Source organism: Amblyraja radiata, chromosome 10, assembly GCF_010909765.2.
Source record: "Amblyraja radiata isolate CabotCenter1 chromosome 10, sAmbRad1.1.pri, whole genome shotgun sequence".
Classification (NCBI taxonomy): Eukaryota; Metazoa; Chordata; class Chondrichthyes; order Rajiformes; family Rajidae; genus Amblyraja; species Amblyraja radiata.
In genome coordinates, this window is record NC_045965.1 from 39800035 (window position 1) to 39819286 (window position 19252).

General features: G+C 41.3%; 1 protein-coding gene across 2 annotated transcripts in view; it reads left to right on the forward strand.

Annotated features, from left to right (window-relative positions):
- The window catches only part of zfyve9 (zinc finger FYVE-type containing 9), a 112354-nt gene that overhangs the window by 86849 nt on the left and 6253 nt on the right, over positions 1–19252 (forward strand). For both annotated transcript variants that reach the window (XM_033028602.1, XM_033028603.1), the window contains 9 exons: positions 2165–2287; positions 6225–6380; positions 6647–6871; positions 6949–7031; positions 7767–7871; positions 11124–11274; positions 11522–11602; positions 17032–17194; positions 17648–17753. In XM_033028602.1, the coding sequence (XP_032884493.1) occupies positions 2165–2287; positions 6225–6380; positions 6647–6871; positions 6949–7031; positions 7767–7871; positions 11124–11274; positions 11522–11602; positions 17032–17194; positions 17648–17753 (1193 nt within the window). The remainder of the gene's footprint in view (positions 1–2164; positions 2288–6224; positions 6381–6646; positions 6872–6948; positions 7032–7766; positions 7872–11123; positions 11275–11521; positions 11603–17031; positions 17195–17647; positions 17754–19252) is intronic.

Consider the following 19252-nt stretch of genomic DNA (forward strand, 5'->3'; position numbering starts at 1 on the left):
ATATATTCATATATAAATATACGCTGTTTTGTTTTCTTGTTCACAACATTGCTTACAGAGTACTATGTTTACATATTCTGTTGTGCTGTGCAAGTAAGGATTTCATTTTTCTAACTGGGACGTGAGAGAATAAAACACTCTTGACTCTTGACTTACCTCACTAATGTGTGGGATAGAACTAGTGTACGGGTGATTGGTGGTCGACGTGGACTCGGTGGGCCGAAAAGGGCTTGTTTCCACTCTATCTTTAAATTAAACTAAAAACACTAAAACCAGAGGGAGTCTAAAGAAGGGTCTCTACCCGAAACGTCACCCAATTTCTTCTATCCAGAGATGCTAGCTGCTCCATGAAGTTCCCCCGCACAATTAAAGCATGGAATAGTCTTCACCCTGCCATTGTTACCCAACCAGATGCAACTAAATTTAAGGTAGACAAAAATGCTGGAGAAACTCAGCGGGTGAGACAGCATCTATGGAGCGAAAGAAATAGGCGACGTTTCGGGTCGAGACCCTTCTTCAGACTGATGTGGGGGTGGGGGTGGGGGGAGGGGGGGGGGAAGAAAAAAGGAAGAGGCGGAGACAGTGGGCTGTGAGAGCTGGGACGGGGAGGGGAAAGAAGGAGAAAGCAGGGACTAGCTGAAATTGGAGAAGTCAATGAAGAAGTTCACACTGCTGGGGTGTAAACTAACCAAGCGAAATATGAGGTGCTGCTCCTCTAATTTACGGTGGGCCTCACTCTGGCCATGGAGGAGGCCCAGGACAGAAAGGTCAGATTTGGAATGGGAGGGGGAGTTGAAGTGCTGAGCCACCAGGAGATCAGGTTGGTCTCCCCGATGTAGAGCAGCTGACACCTTGAGCAGCGGATGCAATAGATGAGGTTGGAGGAGGTGCAGGTGAACCTCTGCCGCACCTGGAATGACTGCTTGGGTCCTTGGATGGAGTCAAGGGGGGAGGTAAAGCGACAAGTGTAGCATTTTCTGCGATTGCAAGGGAAAGTGCCAGGAGAGGGGTGGTTTGGGTGGGAAGGGACAAATTGACCAGGGAGTTACGGAGGGAGCGGTCTCTGCGGAACACCGAAAGGGGAGGAGATGGAAAGATGTGGCTAGTGGTGGAATCCCGTTGGAGGTGGCGAAAATGTCGGTGGATTATCTGTTGTATGTGACGGCTGGTAGGGTGGAAGGTCCTTGTTACGAGTTGTGGAGTGAGAGCAGAGTTACGGGGTACAGAAGAAACCCTGGTGAGAGCCTCATTTATAGTGGAAGAGGGGATCCCCTGTTCCCTAAAGAATGAGGACATCTCCGATGCCCTGCTTTGGAAGCCAGTGGTTGGAAATTTAAAGTAGCTCTAATTTCCCAAGAATCCTTTTTTGCTTAAGTCCATCCTCCAGTTTAAATTCCATTTGGAATATTTTTCGAGGACCAAGAGTTACTCCAGGGAGTTACTCCAGCTCCAGGGAGTGATTCTGCGTTGGGTTTCAGCGGTCGCGGCAAGGCGGCGACCAGACAGCAGTGGCGGCCAGATCTCCCACAATGCAAAGACTGTTACTGTTGAATCATAGATTAATTAAAACAATAGCAGAATACAGGATGTTCAACCTATCCTATCTGTGTTGCAAAACTGCTACCCAACCTAATCTAACCTACCATGCCCAGACCTGTAGCCGCATGAGTTACAGTTCTTCAAGTGCAATTAAAATACAATCTGCCACACTCAAATATTTTTTATCATTGATTCTGAAATTTTATTTTATTTTAAAACCATCCTAATTACATGGAGGCGCAGGGGAGACGGTGAGATCTGGAAACGGTAGGGTGATAAGCAGGTCTGAAGAAGGGTCTCGACCCGAAACATCACCCATTCCTTCTCTCTAGAGATGCTGCCTGTCCCGCTGAGTTATTCCAGCATTTTGTGTCCACCCTAATCACATGGATATCAGTTTTCTCCTCCTTATTCCCCAACCACTTCAAATGTCATGCATTTTCCAGTGGGCTGGGTATAGGATTGTTAGGCTTTAACCCAGCCATGACCGAAGGGGGCCTAAGAAGGTTTTAAATATCTGAACTTGTACATGAAGCTATATTCAGATTTTAGTTTATATCACATACTAATCAGCTTATCAGTTTTCATAAATGTTTCAACAAAGATGGATTTTTTTTCGTGCTAGATTATGCAGTTGAAGAACAGCCATCACAGATGTCTCTGATGTTGCAGTTGGAAGAAGGAGGCCCCGATCCTCTAGTTTTTGTTTTAAATGCAAACTTGCTTGTTATGGTCAAACTTGTCAATTGTGAGTATTTTCATGCATTTTCATTTCTCTGGTATGACTAAACACGTGCTACTTTTATAGCTAACATCTTCAGGAAAGTTTATGTTGATTCCTAAATTAAAAACGTCTCAAACTAAAGCTGAACCTCATAAAATTAACTAGTCAAAGGTAAGTTTTTATTTGGTGCCTATGTAGTTTATAGTCTTGTGGCATAGCAATTTTGATACCTGTTTCTGTAACTTAGCATGTAGTTTTTTGTTTGTCACCACATAAGGTGGTTGTGGCTTCAATGCTCAAGAAACTTGAGAGGCTTGAAGTCAATGTAGGCGATATGCCTGTAAGATAATATTTTAAAGGGAGATCTTGTAAGCTCTTGAAGCATGTCAGAGATTTTGTGGCATTATTTTGAAGAAGAGTGTGGTTGTTTTCCAGAGTACCGATTTATATTTATTCCTCTATCACAAAAAAGATAGCACGATCATTAACATGTGACCAATAACATTGTTGAGACATGCTATAAACATTGCTTAAATGCCCATACTGATATTTATTTTAGTCATTAAGTGCTTAATCAATGTCTTGAGGTTGTGAATGGTTTTAGAAGGATCGGACAGGCTAGATGCAGGAAGAGATAGTTAGATTTAGCTCTTAGGGCTAAAGGAATCAAGTGATATGGGGGAAAAGCAGGAACGGTACTGATTTTAGATGATCAGCCATATTCATGTTGAATGGTGGTGCTGGCTCGATGAGCCGAATGGCCTACTCCACCTATTTTTCTATGTTTATAAATGAGCAAGTGTTTCTTTTTATTTTTTAAAATCTTTTTTTCACTTGTGCATTCAATGGTTAATGTTTCTTTCTCTTGTGGTCTCCATCTTTCTTGTGGTTTAGAGATTTTTTTGTCAATGTGTTAACATTGCAAAAAGTTGGCATTCAAAGATTTAAGCCCAAAAAATTTACATTGTACCACTGGTAAATCAGTAATTCAAGTTCAACTGGTGTTGAATTTCTTGAATCGTGGTTTAATTGTCATGGAGAAACAAGGAATTGCAGATGCTATTTTACAAAAAAAGACAGTGCTGGAGTAACTCAGCAGGTCTGGCAGCATTTCTGGAGAATATGAATAGGCCCCTAACCCAAAACATCATCTATCCATTTTCTCTGGAGATGCTGACTGACCCGCTGAGTTACTCCAGCACTTTGTGTCGTATTTTTTCAATTATCATGGTTTGACATTCTCCTGAGGTCCTGAAAATATTGCTTAATTACTTCTGCCATATTTAGTGTTACTTCTTTTTTTGGAGACTAAGTGTGTCATGAGACAACAGATTTTCATTGCTGTTATTTCATCTTGTAGCCATAGTTTTTTCCTTTCCTAGAGGTACAACATTTGCCACCCTCCAGACTTCTGGCACCTCGCCTGTATTTAATGACACTTAGCGAGGGCTCCTGCAATTTTTCCTCAAGCTTTCCACAGTGTCCTCGGATATATCTGATCAGGCCTGGGAGATTTGTCTATCTTATGCGTCAGGACCTTCAGCACGTCTGCGATTGTAATACAGACTGCTCTCAAGACGCTTCCAGTGACTACCCCAAGTTCATTCGTCCTCCTGTCTTTCTCCAGTGAAAACAGGAGAAATACTCTTTGTGGACCTTGCCCATCTCCTGTGGCTCGACACAGAGGTGACCGCTTTGATTCCTGAGGAGTCCCATTCTCTCTCTAGTTACCATTTTACCCTTTAGCTCATACCCTCTAGTCCTGGCAACATCCTCGTAAATCTTTTCTGAACCCTTTCAAGCTTGACAATATCTTTCCTATAACATGGTGCCCAGAACTGAACATAATATTCTAAATGCGATCTCACCAACATCTTATACAACTGCAGCATACCTCCAAACTTCTATACTCAATACTGCTGATGACCAAAGTACCAAAAGCCTTTTTGACCACCTTATCTACCTGCGACTTGACCTTCAAGGAACCATGCACCTGCACTCCTAGATCCCTTTGCTCTACAACACTACCCAGAGGCCTACAATTTACTGTGTGGGTCCTGCCCTTGTTCGACGTCCCTAAATGCAACCTCACACTTCTGTATTAAATTCCATCAACCATTCCTCCGCCCACCTGGCCAAATGATCCAGATCTTGCTGCAATCTTTCACAACTATCTTCATTATCTGCAAAACCACAAACTTTTGTATCATCAGCAAACTTGCTAATCTTGCCCTGCATGTTCTCATCCAAATCATTAATGTAGATGACAAACAGTAACGGGCCCAGCACCGAACCCTGAGGCACACCACTAATTACAGGCCTTCATTCTGAGAAGCAACCTTCCACCATCAACCTCTGCTTCCTTGCATGGAGCCAATTTGCTATCCATTCAGTTATCTCTCCTTGGATCTTCCAGAGCAGCCTACCATGCGACATCTTGTCGAACGCCTTACTGAAATCCATGTACACAACATCTACATCTCTGCCCTCATCAACCTTTTTGTTCACGTCTTCAAATAAATCTATCAGAGTTATGAGACACGACCTCCCATGTACAAAATTATGCTGACTATCCCTAATCAGCCCTTGCCTATCCAAATGCCTGTATAACCTGTCCCTCAGAATACTCTCTTGTAACTTTCCAACTACAGATGTTAAGCTCACCGGCCTATAGTTCCCAGCATTTTTGCTGCAGCCCTTCTTGAAAAGGGGCACAACATTTGCCACCCTCCAGTCTTCCGGCACCTCTCCTGTATTTAAGGACAACTCGTAAATTTCAACCAGGGCTCCCGCAATTTCCTCTCTAGTTTCCTGCAATGTCCTCGGATATATCTGATCAGGCCCTGGAGAATTGTCTACCTTCGTACACGACAGTACCTTCAGTACTTCTTCGATGGTAACACTGACTGTTCTCAAGACACTTCCATTGACTGCCCCAAGTTCCTCCGTCCTATAGTCTTTCTCCTCGGTAAATACAGAGGAGAAATACTCATTGAGGACCTTGCCCATCTCCTGTGGCTCCACACAGAGGTGACTGCTTTAATTCCTGAGAGGTCCCACTCTCTCTCTAGTTACCCTTTTCCCTCTTATATATGTAAAAAATATTTTGGGATTATCTTAATGCTACACACCAGAGCAATCTTCTGGTCCTTTTGCCCTTCTGATCTCCTTTTTCAGTTTACTCCCGAAACTCATCCAGGGGTGCAGTTGATCGCAGCTGCCTATACCTGTCCGAGCATCCTTCTTGTTTTTGACCACGGCCTCAATTTCCCTCATCAGCCAAGCTTTCTTATGTTTGCCTGCTTTGCCCTTCACTTTAACGGGGATGTACATATCCTGCACACTTTTTAAAACATCCCACATGGCCGATGTTCATTTCCCCTCAAATAACCTGCTCCAGTCAACTTGAGCGAGACTTTCTCTCATACCCTCAAAGTTGGCTTTACTCCAGTTGAGCATTTTAACACGTGGACCCTCTCTGTCCCTATCCATAATTATCTTAAACCTAATTGAACTGTGGTCACAGGTCCCAAAAGGTTCCTGTCTCATACTGAGCGAGTTCCTGTCTGAATGGAATTGAAGAAGAAATTGCTCAATATGAGAATTCTGCCAGGTGAATGTGTATGTTGGGGGAGGGAAAAGGGCTGGTCTGTGTTTCAGTTGTATTGGAATGAGCAGGAGTTTGATAGTGTCAGATTTAGATTAGTATGATAATCTTAATATTTGTGGGCAAAATAATTTAACCCATGAAGACCATCCTGGATCCTTTTGTCACTAACCCATGGTTTCCAAAATAGCAAATTAAAACTGTTTGCCAATGTGATTTTAAAAAAAAATCATTAATAGTTCTGAGTTGTAAAAGTTATGGTAAGCGACAAAGAAAATTAGTCAGTGATCTTGTTACTTTTTATATATGTTGTTTCCAAAATGGACGCATCTGACAATTGTATTGTTTTCTCAGATGTGAACAGGAAGTGTTGGTCCTTCACCACCAAAGGAATGCATGCAGTGGGGCAGGCGGAGATAGTCATCCTCTTGCAGTGTTTACCTGATGAGAAATGCATCCCAAAGGATATCTTTAATCACTATATACAGCTATATCAAGATGCACTGGCAGGTATAGTCAAATGACAGTATTAACATAATGATGTGCTTTGATGTGAACATGGCATATGTGAGGTTGTATGATTATTACAGTACTTTGCAGAACTAATTCAGCCTATAATTTAGTGTTCACATTGATAGATTACTCATGTTAAAATAAGCAGAGGACATAAAGCAAAATTCTAAACCTCTACTTTTAGTATTTGCATACATGCTTTTGTGTTGCCAAGTAATATTTTGCTACTTAACAATTTTGCTACAAATGTCTTTTGTCTATAGGTAATGTTGTTGGAGAATTGGGCCATTCCTTCTTTACTCAGACTTTCCTTGGCAGTAGAGAACATGGTGGATTTCTGTATGTCACCTCTACTTTTCAGTCTCTGCAGGATGTTGTGCTTCCCAATGCACCATACCTGTTTGCCATTCTAATTCAAAAATGGGAAACACCTTGGGCTAAAGTTTTCCCAATCCGTCTGATGCTGCGTCTTGGAGCAGAATATAGATGTGAGTAACTGTATATGTATCATTCAATTTGTGTAAAGAGTAAAGGAACAATTTCTGATTAATATATTCTTTTACAGTTTATCCATGTCCGTTATTCAGTGTGCGTTTTCGTAAACCTCTGTTTGGAGAGACAGGACATACAATAATGAACCTACTTGCGGTAAGTTCACATTTTTCAAGGGAAGAGAATAATGATGTCACGGCCAATATTGTGTATTAGAACGTAGAAATTATTTGCTAGGATACCACCACAAGGATGATAATTTCATGTTTACATGGTTAACATATTAACTGATATCTGACAATGTGGATAAACTCTCAAAATAATTTCTACTGTGAGAACCTGCTATCTTTTTGGGATCATTTGTTGACATATAATACCCAAATGTCATCTTCAAATTAAACAAAAGGTTTGCACCAGGATGTTATTTTAAACTAGTTTAGAAAGTTCACCACATAGCCTATGTTTAACAAATGTTTTAAATACTGCAGAGCTGTGTTAGAAGCAATGATCTGTTTTGAAATTAAATTGTATGTTTGGAAGGGCATTTGATTAATACAACAGATGATAAGGAGTATTGTAAACAAAATCATCTTCTCACCAGAGATCAATGATATCCCTCAAGTCTGCTCTATCAGTCATGGTTGAACCTATCTTGGTTGCAATTGCGTTTTCCTTTTCCCTCTCCATACTCCTTGACTTGTGGTTCAAATGTTTGTCAACTTATGACATTATATTCCTTGAATATGTTGGTAGATAACCAACATTACTGTTTGCATTTCTAAATGACTGATTTATTATGTCTGTGTTTTTGAGATCATAAGTAGTAACAAGCAAAAGCAAATGTAATAGTTTAAAAAATACTGTTAATACATAATTTTCTGTGTTATTTAGGATTTCAGGAATTACCAATACAAGTTGCCTGTAGTACAAGGACTTGTTGTTGACATGGAAGTCAGGAAGACATGCATCAATATTCCTAGCAACAGATATAATGAGGTACACCATATGCTTCATATATTTAAATGGACTTGCAAGTCCAATAAGTGTGGATCCACATCAGGAGTTGAAATCTTATACTTTTTTCTATGCATGTGGCCAATACATATGCCAAGTAAATGCTTAACCAGTAACTCAGTATGGACTTCCAAAATTGTTTTGTAATATTCAATATTTTGCAATACAAATTAATTCACAGACTTTGTGGTCTTCTGAATAGTGATGGGAGATGATTATTGGCTTCTTCAAATAAGCTGTATTGTTGTGAGGGTAATCGTGTTTAGTGTAAGGTTGGTCCAATAGCCCATTCATCCATTCTTTGGGAAGGAAGAGAAAACCCCCCGCAAATTAGCAATTCCTGAAATTAGTTGAAAGGTGAAATATCCAAATACTGTCAAATGCTATAGTATTTGCATAATTATCAATTATAAAATGAAAATCAAAGTGTTTCTCAGAACTTGAAAAAAAAAATTTCCTTGTCAGATATTGCCTGATTAGACGAGTTATAATGCATTTATTTTTATTTCATGTTTTCAGCATCTGAAGAATTTACCTTTAATATCTGAATATTTAATATTTTATGAAAAATGTTAATATTCAATATTTAATATATTAACATCTGAAGTGTTAAAAGTATTTTGAAGACACAAGTAACTGCGGATGCTGATATTAAAAGAAAGGACACAAAGTGCCGGAGTAACTCAGTGGGTCAAGCAGCGTCGCTGGAGAATATGGATAGGTGACGATTCTGGTTGGGACATTCCTCATACCCCATTTTAAAGTGGGGTATGAGGCAAAGTCTGGAAGGTGGTAGGTGGAAACAGGTGAGGGAGGAACTTTCTGTCCTGGGTTACCTCCATTACCAGAGTGAGGCCACACGCAAACTGGAGGGATAGCACCTTGTATTCAGCTTGGGTAGCATATAACCCAAGTTATCTCCAGTTTTAGGTAACTAAGTAAGTTGGGAGGTCATGTTGCAGTTGTATAAGATGTTGGTAAGACTGGATTTAGAATATTGTGGTCAGTTCTGGGCACCATGTTATAGGAAAGATATTGTCAAGCTTGAAACATTTCAGCAAAGATTTCAGAGGATGTTGCCAGGACTAGAGGGTGTGAGCTATAGGGAGAGGTTGAGTAGGCTGGGTCTCTATTCCTTGGAGGGCAGAAGGATGAGGGATGATCTTATCGAGATGTATAAAACCATGCGAGGAATAGATCGGGTAGATGCACAGAGTCTCTTGCCCAGAGTAGGGGAATCGAGGACCAGAGGACGTAGGTTCAAGGTGAAGGGGGAAATAATAATTTAATAGGAATCTGGGCCTGTCCCACTTGGCCGTCATTTGCGCGTAATTTACACATCATTTACGCGTCACGACGCACGTGTCGTGACACGTACGTGATGTGCGCATGGTGCGCATTACGCGTGCATGGTGCGTGGTGACATAGGCAGCGACGCGAGGTCGCGCACGGCTCCCCAGGATTTTGGTATGTACAAAATCTTCACGCGTCATCTGCGTGACGCGCAAATGACACCCAAGTGGGACAGGCCCTTGAGGGGTAACTTTTTTGCACAAAGGGTGGTGGGTGTATGGCACAAGCTGTCAGAGGAGGTAGTTGAGGTTGGGACTATCCCATCTTTTAAGATACAGTTAGACAGGTACATGGATAGGACAGGTTTGGAGGGATATGGACTAAGCGCAGGCATGTGGGACTAGTGTAGCTGGGACATTGTTGGCCGGTGTGGGCAAGTTGGGCCGAAAGGGCCTGTTTTGTCACTCTATGACACTAACTTACAAACACCCTCTCCCCAATTTTCCACCTTTCTCCCCTAAGACCTTCCAGGATGTACACCCATTTCCTCCTTTCCCCTCCCAGTCCCCTACCACCTGTATTACTTTTTCTGGCTTCACATTTCACACTTCAATCCTTATCTCCACACCTCACACTTTTTGGCTTTTCATATCTGGCCTTTGTCCAAGCATTTGCCATTCATCCCTCACCTGTGTCCACTTACCAGATTTTGTCCCGCCCCCACCTCTCATCCTGCTTTCTTCTCTATCCCCCCCCCCACCCCAAGAACAATCAGTCTGAAGAAGAAACCAGAACCAAATCATTGCCTATCAATTTTCTCAGAGATGCTGCCTGACTCACCAAATTACTCCAACACTTTTGTCTATTTTTTAAAAAAGTTTTTTCGTTTTTTAAACATTAAATCTAGGATACGAACATTGCTGATGAAGTTTGTGATCAAATGATCGGTGCGATAGGGTTATTGCACTTGTGGCTGATAAATGATCAATTGGACAAAACCTGCATGATGCAATGGAATGTGATATAACAGAATATTTTGTTCCCAAAGCAGTTACCAAATATTAGATTCATATTGTCGCTTTGCATTCTGTTTTAAAACACTCAAATGTGTCTCCGATGAGCTGCCTTCTATGTAGCTAGTGGCTGAAGAAAAAGATGTCAATGAGGATTTTTTAAATTTTGGTAATGAATTGTGTGTACTTAAAATGCGAAGTAATAATTCTACTGGATAAGTATTGCTGATGTGCTTGAGATATAAACCCATTAGATAATACTTTGAAGATAGTAAAGTGAATTTTCATAAAGGCATTTGTTAGGTAACATTTAATATTATGGAAAATTGGTGTTGAAATCTAATTACAATATATAGGGATCAACTGAATGATTGGATTGGGATAGTTACGTAAATTGTGGAATAGTGTTTGAGTAAATATTTGTAATTTTTCCAAAGTATTAGCACTCAACTTGACTAAGTGGGATGAGCTAATGATGGGCAGGATGTGGTGTCTTAACACTAAATGCAGCAGCTTAATGAAAGCAGAACTGCATTATTTAAGTAAGCTGATTAAAGTTTAAGTTGAACATTTTTCTCATACCATTCCCACATCACTAAATATCATGTATGACATTGTGATCAATATAGTTAACATTTTTTAAATGGTCAAGAATCTCAATATTGGTCATTCCAGTGTTTTTGTACCAGAGATTAATTTTATGGGTGTGCAATTAAAAGAAAATTATTCACCTGGTCTTGAAATTAACCTAATGTTTAGCACAAAGTCGAGTTTTTGGATTCCGTGCTTTAGCTCAATTCGCATTTATCATTTATGCGACTTATTATTTTGTGTATAAATAGAATTTGAATAGATGGCAATTAAGTTTTAATGTTTTGAAGAAAGTTTGTAAAGATCTGTCTCTCCTTGTTGGGCCATTTTAATCAAGATGATGAAAGCAATGAACAAATCCAATGAGCATGTGTTGGCATTTGGAGCTTGCTTCAATGAGAAGGCAGATTCACATTTGGTGTGCGTTCAAAATGATGATGGGAACTACCAGACTCAGGCCATAAGTATCCACAACCAACCTAGAAAAGGTATGTCCTCATCAAGTTGCATTGTTTTGTTTTTTAACTTAATAAAGAATGCATGCCGACTCCAACATATGATTTATTTGTGTTAGCATGAATTTCCCTGCTTAGAACTGCTATTCCAAGTGTTTGGAATACAACTGTTCATGTTATTGATAGAAAAACATTTATTAACTCTTGATGACAGTGAATGAACTTTGAGACGATTCATAATGAGCAAAATTGACACTATTTCTATAATTCTGTTTTGCAGTAACAGGAGCCAGTTTTTTTGTCTTCAGTGGTGCTCTGAAATCATCTTCTGGTTACCTGGCCAAATCTAGCATTGTAGAAGGTAATGATACAAAACTGTTTGCATGTTGTTGAAAGTCAATGTTCGCAGTAAATCTTGAGTGGATTTAGAATCCATTACTTCAGTTGAGGATGCTAAAGTGATAGACAATAGGTGCAGGAGTTGGCCATTTGGCCCCTTGAACCAGCACCGCCATTCAATGTGATCACGGCTGATCATCCACAATCAGTACCCCGTTCCTGCCTTCTCCCCATATCCCTTGACTCCGCTATCTTTAAGAGCTCTGTCTAGCTCTCTCTTGAAAGCATCCAGAGAACCAGCCTCCACCGCCCTCTGAGGCAGAGAATTCCACACTCTCAACTCTCTGTGTGTAAGAGTTTTTCCTCATCTCCGTTCTAAATGGCTTACCCCTTATTCTTAAACTGTGGCCCCTGGTTCTGGACTCCCCCAACATCAGGAACATGTTTACTGCCTCTAGCATGTCCAAACCCTTAATAATCTTATATGTTTCAATAAGATCCCCTCTCAACCTAAATTCCAAAGTATACAAGTCCAGCTGCTCCATTCTATCAACATATGACAGTCCCGCCATCCCGGGAATTAACCTGGTGAACCTACCCTGTACTCCCTCAATAAAAGAATGTCCTTCCTCAAATTGGGAGACCAAAACTGCACACAATACTCCAGGTGTGGTCTCACTAGGGTCCTGTACAACTGCGGCAGGACCTGTTTATGCTCCTATACTCAACTCCTCTTGTAATGGCCAACATGTTATTTGCTTTTTTCATTGCCTGCTGCATCTGCATGCTTACTTTCAGTGACTGATGAACAAGGACCCCCCGATCCCGTTGTACTTCCCCTTTTCCCAACTTGACCGCATTTAGATAATAATCTGCCTTCCTGTTTTTGCCATCAAAGTGGATAACCTCACATTTATCCACATTAAACTGCATCTGCCCACTCACCCAACCTGTCCAAGTCACCCTGCATCCTCATCGCATCCTCTTCACAGTTCACACTACCACCCTGCTTTGTGTCATCTGCAAATTTGCTAATGTTACTTTGAATCCCTTCATCCAAATCATTGATGTATATTGTAAATAGCTGCGGTCCCAGCACCGAGCTATGCGGTACCCCACAAGTCACTGCTTGGCATTCTGAAAGGGACCTGTTAATCCCTACTCTTTGTTTCCTGTCTGCCAACCAATTTTCTATCCATGTCAGCACCCTACCCCCAATACCATGTGCTCTCATTTTGCCCACTAATCTCCTAAATGGGACCTTATCAAATGCTTTCTGAAAGTCCAGGTACACTACGTCTACTGGCTCTCCCTTGTCCATTTTCCTAGTTACATCTTCAAAATATTCCAGAAGATTAGTCAAGCATGATTTCCCCATCGTAAATCCATACTGACTCGGACCGATCCTGCTACTGCTATCCAAATGTGCTGCTATTTCATCTTTTATAATTGACTCCAGCATCTTCCCCACCACCTATGTCAGGCTAACTGGTCTATAATTCCCTGTTTTCTCTCTTCCGTCTTACAAAGTGGGATAACATTAGCTACCCTCCAATCCACAGGAACTGATCCTGAATCTATAGAACATTGGAAAATTATCACCAATGCATCTACAATTTCTAGGCCACTTCCTTAAGTACCCTGGGATACAAACCATCAGGCCCTGGGGATTGATCAGCTTTCAGACATTTCCTGTCTAATGTGAATTTCCTTCAGTTCCTCCGTCACCCTTGATCCTCTGGCCACTAGTACATCAGGGAGATTGTTTGTGTCCTCCTTAGTGAAGACGGATCCAAAGTACCTGTTCAATACATAGAAACATAGAAAATAGGTGCAGGAATAGGCCCTTCGAACCATTCAATATGATCATGGCTGATCATCCAACTCAGTATCCTGTACCTGCCTTCTCTCCATACTCCCTGATACCTTTAGCCACAAGGGCCACATCTAACTTACTCTTAAATATAGCCAATGAACTGGCCTCAACTACCTTCTGTGGCAGAGTGTTCCAGAGACTCACCACTCTCTGTGTGAAAAATATTTTTCTCATCTCGGTCCTAAAAGACTTCCCCCTTATCCTTAAACTGTGACCCCTTGTTCTGGACTTCCCCAACATCGGGAACAATCTTCCTGCATCTAGCCTGTCCAACCCCTTAAGAATTTTGTAAGTTTCTATAAGATCTCCCCTCAATCATCTAAATTCTAGCGAGTACAAGCCGAGTCTATCCAGTTTTTCTTCATATGAAAGTTCTGACATCCCAGGAATCAGTCTGGTGAACCTTCTCTGTAAATTCTAACAACTGCTAAACGAGAAATATTTAAACAGTGGGTCACTCTAAATGATAGATTATATGCATCTCCATTTTAAATATCATTGCCTCGGGGCTAATAATCTGTCTACAATTTTTGGAGGAAAAGGTGTACACTACCTACATGCAGGAAGGAGAATGATTGCAGTTTTTAATATTATGCCTCACTTATCCATACAAATCCCTAATATTAAATGGCAAAACATAATTAAATGATTCTATTTTCTCATCCCCAACTAGCAATTCAAAACTAAATGTACCCTTTGTTGATATTTTTGTCATCTTCTGTCCAGTGGATGTGAACATGTTCCTGTGGTTCTTCTGCATCCGTTTTACCACAGGTGATGGTAAAGTCTTTCATCTCTCGGATTGCCTGTCGTAAAGTATCCATTGTTTCTGCTGAGATTTGTACCATCATACCATCTAAAAATACTCCGCAAACCTTCTATGGCAAGAATGTCTTTCCTCAGATTAGGAGACCAAAACTGTACGCAATACTCCAGGTGTGGTCTCACCAAGACCCTGTACAACTGCAGTAGAACCTCCCTGCTCGTATACTCAAATCCTTTTGCTATGAATGCTAACAAACCATTGGCTTTCTTCACTGCCTGCTGCACCTGCATGCCTACTTTCAATGACTGGTGCACCATGACACCCAGGTCTCGTTGCATCTCCCCTTTTCCTAATCGGCCACCATTCAGATAATAGTCTACTTTCCTGTTTTTGCCACCAAAGTGGTAACCTCACATTTATTCACATTATACTGCATCTGCCATGCATTTGCCCAGTCACCCAGCCTATCCAAGTCACCTTACAGCCTCCTAGCATCCTCCTCACAGCTAACACTGCCCCCCAGCTTCGTGTCATCCGCAAACTTGGAGATGTTGCATTCAATTTCCTCGTCCAAATCATTAATATATATCGTAAATAGCTGGGGTCCCAGCACTGAGCCTTGCGGTACCCCACTAGTCACTGCCTGCCATTCTGAAAAGGACCCGTTTACTCCTACTCTTTGCTTCCTGTCTGCCAGCCAGTTCTCTATCCACATCAATACTGAACCCCCAATACCGTGTGCTTTAAGTTTGTATACTAATCGCTTATGTGGGACCTTGTCGAAAGCCTTCTGAAAGTCCAGATATAACATATCCACTGGTTCTCCCTTATCCACTCTACTAGTTACATCCTCGAAAAATTCTATAAGATTCGTCAGACATGATTTACCTTTCATAAATCCATGCTGACTTTGTCCAATGATTTTACCACTTTCCAAATGTGCTGCTATCCCATCTTTAATAACTGACTCTAGCAGTTTCCCCACTACCGATGTTAGACTAACTGGTCTGTAATTCCCCGTTTTCTCTCTCCCTCCCTTTATAAAAAGTGGGGTTACATTAGCTACCCTCCAATCCTCAGGAACTACTCCAGAATCTAAAGAATACCTTCCATGGCAGCATCAAGGATGCAGCGCTGGGCAATTTTGCTGTCCCAGTATGACTACAAGGTTGAGTAGAGAAGCTCCAAGTGTAACGCAGTTGCAGATGCGTTGCCCCATGAGAACTCTGACGTGGGAAGTGAGAACTCAATCTACACACTGCAAGTTGTAGATGAAGACTTTCCAGTGACTGCAACAGAAATTGCAGTAGAAACAGAGAAAGACACTGTGCTGGTGGGTCTATGAACAGACATTGAACGGTTGGACTGAAATCGATAGTGGATTGAACTTGGTTCTGAACTCAGAGCTGAAGCCTTTCCATAATCGATGCCATGAGTTATCATGTGAGCAGGGATGCATTAAGTGGGGTTACAGAGTGGTTGTACCAGAGTCTTTGAGAAACAAAATTATGAATGTACTTCATGCCGAACATCCTGGCATAGTAAGCATGAAGTCAATTGCCTGACGTTTTGTGTATTGGCCTGGTATTGACAGTGACATAGAGCCACTAGTGAGCAAATGTAGCTAAAATTGCCAGAGTAAACCACCAAAACACCACTGCAACCCTGCTCATGGCCAAGTAGACCTTTTCAGAGAGTTCATGTAGATTTTTGTGAAAAGGGTAATGATCACTTTCTGGTACTAGTAGATAGTAATTCCAAATGGATTGAGGTTAAGCATATGGGGTCAAGCACTACTACTGAGTGTACCATAGATGAGTTGAGGTCAATTTTTGCATGCCATGGTTTACTGGAAGAACTTGTTTCTGATAACGGCCTCAGTTTCGTTCAGAACGGTTCAAAGAGTTCATGCAGCGGAATGGTGTAAAACACACACTTGTTCCCCCATACCATCCAGCCTCCAATGGGGCGGCGGAAAGGTCTGTTAATGTTGTCAAAGATGCTCACAAGAATCAGGTTTTGCAGGGTTGTTCAAAGCTCAACATGAAACATCTTTTGGATAGTTTCTTGCTGAAGTACAGAACCACACAACAGGTTACTCACCTGCAGAACTGTTGATGAAGAGAAGGCTAAGAATACGCCTAAGTCTAATTCAATCCAACTTGGCCTTGAGAGTTGAGCAAAAACAGTTAAGTCAAAAACGCCATTTTAATGTTTCCCACAAAAAGGAGAGGAACTTCAAGCCAGATGAGCAGGTTCATGCTCACAGTCCTCCCAACAAGTCCAGTCGAGACAAATGGGATGTTGGGAAAATAGTGGAAGTGAGTGGAACAAAAAGATAGTTGAAGTTGGAGATAGGATCAAAAGTGTTCATGTTGATCAAATAATTTCAGCCAAAGATGTACCAAAAACTGAGCATGTAGTCCTAATCCCTGAGTTTTTATCTGAAAGTGAGTTGGAAGAGACCACTGTGATTGAAACACAAAGTTCAGTTAGTACAGACAAAGAAACAGATTCCTCTGGTCAAAGTCAGGGTACTAAAACAGAGCCAAACAAGCCTACAGTTGAGTCAACACCTAAACCTGCTACACCTGTTACTGTTAGACGATCAGGCAGGATCCATAAACCAGTAGTTAGGTTTATAAGTTAAATAAATCACTGCACAAGTAAAGCAAAAATGTGTAGATATGTAAAATTATATATTATGTTTATCATTTAAGATTTCATAGTTTTAAATCGACACATTTCGTCAAAAAGGTAAGATGTGTGTTACCGTGTAATTATTTTGTTGCATTTGTTGTATTTTTAGATGGTATGATGGTACAAATCTCAGCAGAAACAATGGATACTTTACGACAGGCAATCCGAGAGATGAAAGACTTTACCATCACCTGTGGTAAAACGGATGCAGAAGAACCACAGGAACATGTTCACATCCACTGGACAGAAGATGACAAAAATATCAACAAAGGGTACATTTAGTTTTGAATTGCTAGTTGGGGATGAGAAAATAGAATTATTTAATTATGTTTTGCCATTTAATATTAGGGATTTGTATGGATAAGTGAGGCATAATATTAAAAACTGCAATCATTCTCCTTCCTGCATGTAGGTAGTGTACACTTTTTCCTCCAAAAATTGTAGACAGATTATTAGCCCCGAGGCAATGATATTTAAAATGGAGATGCATATAATCTATCATTTAGAGTGACCCACTGTTTAAATATTTCTCGTTTAGCAGTTGTTAGAATTTACATGTATGAAGTATGTGTACTTGCTTAAGAATAGAACTCCCCATAATTTGTTAAATCAGATGCTGCTTTCAATGTGATATGTTCGTTAAAATTAGATTGTGCTATATGCATTTGTGTTTCTTTTCAGAATTATCACCATATTAATTTAAACATTTTGCTTCAAAATTGTAGTCTCATCAGTCCAATTGATGGCAAATCCATGGATGAAATTGCAAGTGTGAAGATATTTCATGGGTCAGAATTCAAAACAAATGGCAAAGTCATTAGATGGACAGAGGTAATAGAAAAACGTATTCAAGTATTGTTTCTGTTCACATTTTGCATAATATTTGGGTGTCTAAGAATGGGTCTAACAGTGGGACAGGAGCAGGCAGAAAAAAATGGGTCTGCCAGGGCGGTTGTGTTTATGGATTTTGGGGAGAAGTTAAAACTGGGCTGTGCGGGGCTGGGAAACGATAAGGTTGGAGGCTGTGGAAGGCAGACAGCCAGAAGTGATAATATCAGAAATCACAAAATACCTTAGTCCCTCTGATTTTATAAACTTTTTTTATCTCGCCCCTCAGCCTCCTTTGCTCTTGGAAAACTAGTCCCAGCCTATTAAGTCTCCACTCGTAACTTAAGCCCTCCAGTTTCGGTAACATTCTTGTGAATCTTTTCTGCACGCTCTCAGAAGCTTCATCAAATCCTTCATACACTTTGGTAGGCAGACTGCACATAACTTTTGCGGGTGCAGTCTTAATGTCCTATACTACTGTAACTTTACATCCCGACTCTTGTACATCCCAACTCTTGTACTCAAGTCCCTGTCTTATGAAGGCAAGCACCACGTACACCGCCACCAGCATTTTGTGTATCTGTGATGCCACTTTCAGGGAATAATGTCATTGTACTCCTAATGCCCCTGTCCCACTTAGGAAACCTGAACGGAAACCTCTGGTGACCTTGCGCCCCCACCCAAGGTTTCCATGAGGTTCCCGGAGGTTTTGGTCGAAAGTGGTTTCCGCGTGGTCGAGGCTTCCACTTTGTTCCTTCGATTATTTAAACAAAATCAAAACCGACCTCGACTCAAAATAGGTTTCCGTTTGGTCGAAGCCAGTGGAGTGGGGTCACTATTTACTTACAGGCAGTCGAAGGCAATCTCCTTCGCTGACCGGCCATTTTGATTGGCTCATTGGAGTTTTCAGGACCTAGAAGATCCGCCGGAAGGTAAAATGCCCGCTAAACTGTATTAAACTTCTTAGAACTGTCTCCACTCCTTCCCCCCCCCCCACCCCACTTCTCCCCCCCTTCTTTCCCCCCCTCCCGCGCTCTCTAAAGGACTTACCGTACTCTGTGGCAGCCGTTTACCTTCCTCTTGATCGCGCAGACAGCGCTCTTCCGCTGTCCCTGGCCCCCACCTTCGCGATGTGTTTGTGTGTGTGTGTGTGTGTGTGTGCGGTCGGTAGCAAAGATCTTGTGGGATCTTTGGTCAGTTGATGCAGCTCACGCTTCGGTCGAGGCTTTCCAGGCAAGTGACCAAAACTTCTGGCGACTCATGGAAATCTTGGGTGAGGCTCAAGGTCACCAGAGGTTTCCGTTCAGGTTTCCTAAGTGGGACAGGGGCATAACTCTCTCTGTTCTACTGCCCTGCATTCCCCAGGGCCCTGTCATTTACAATGTATGTTCTGCCCTGGTTTAACTTCCCAAAATACATTGCTTTGCATTTGGCAGATGGATTTTAACGCCTGATTTTTCATTTGATCAAGATCATTTTGTAACCATCAATGGTGTCATTTG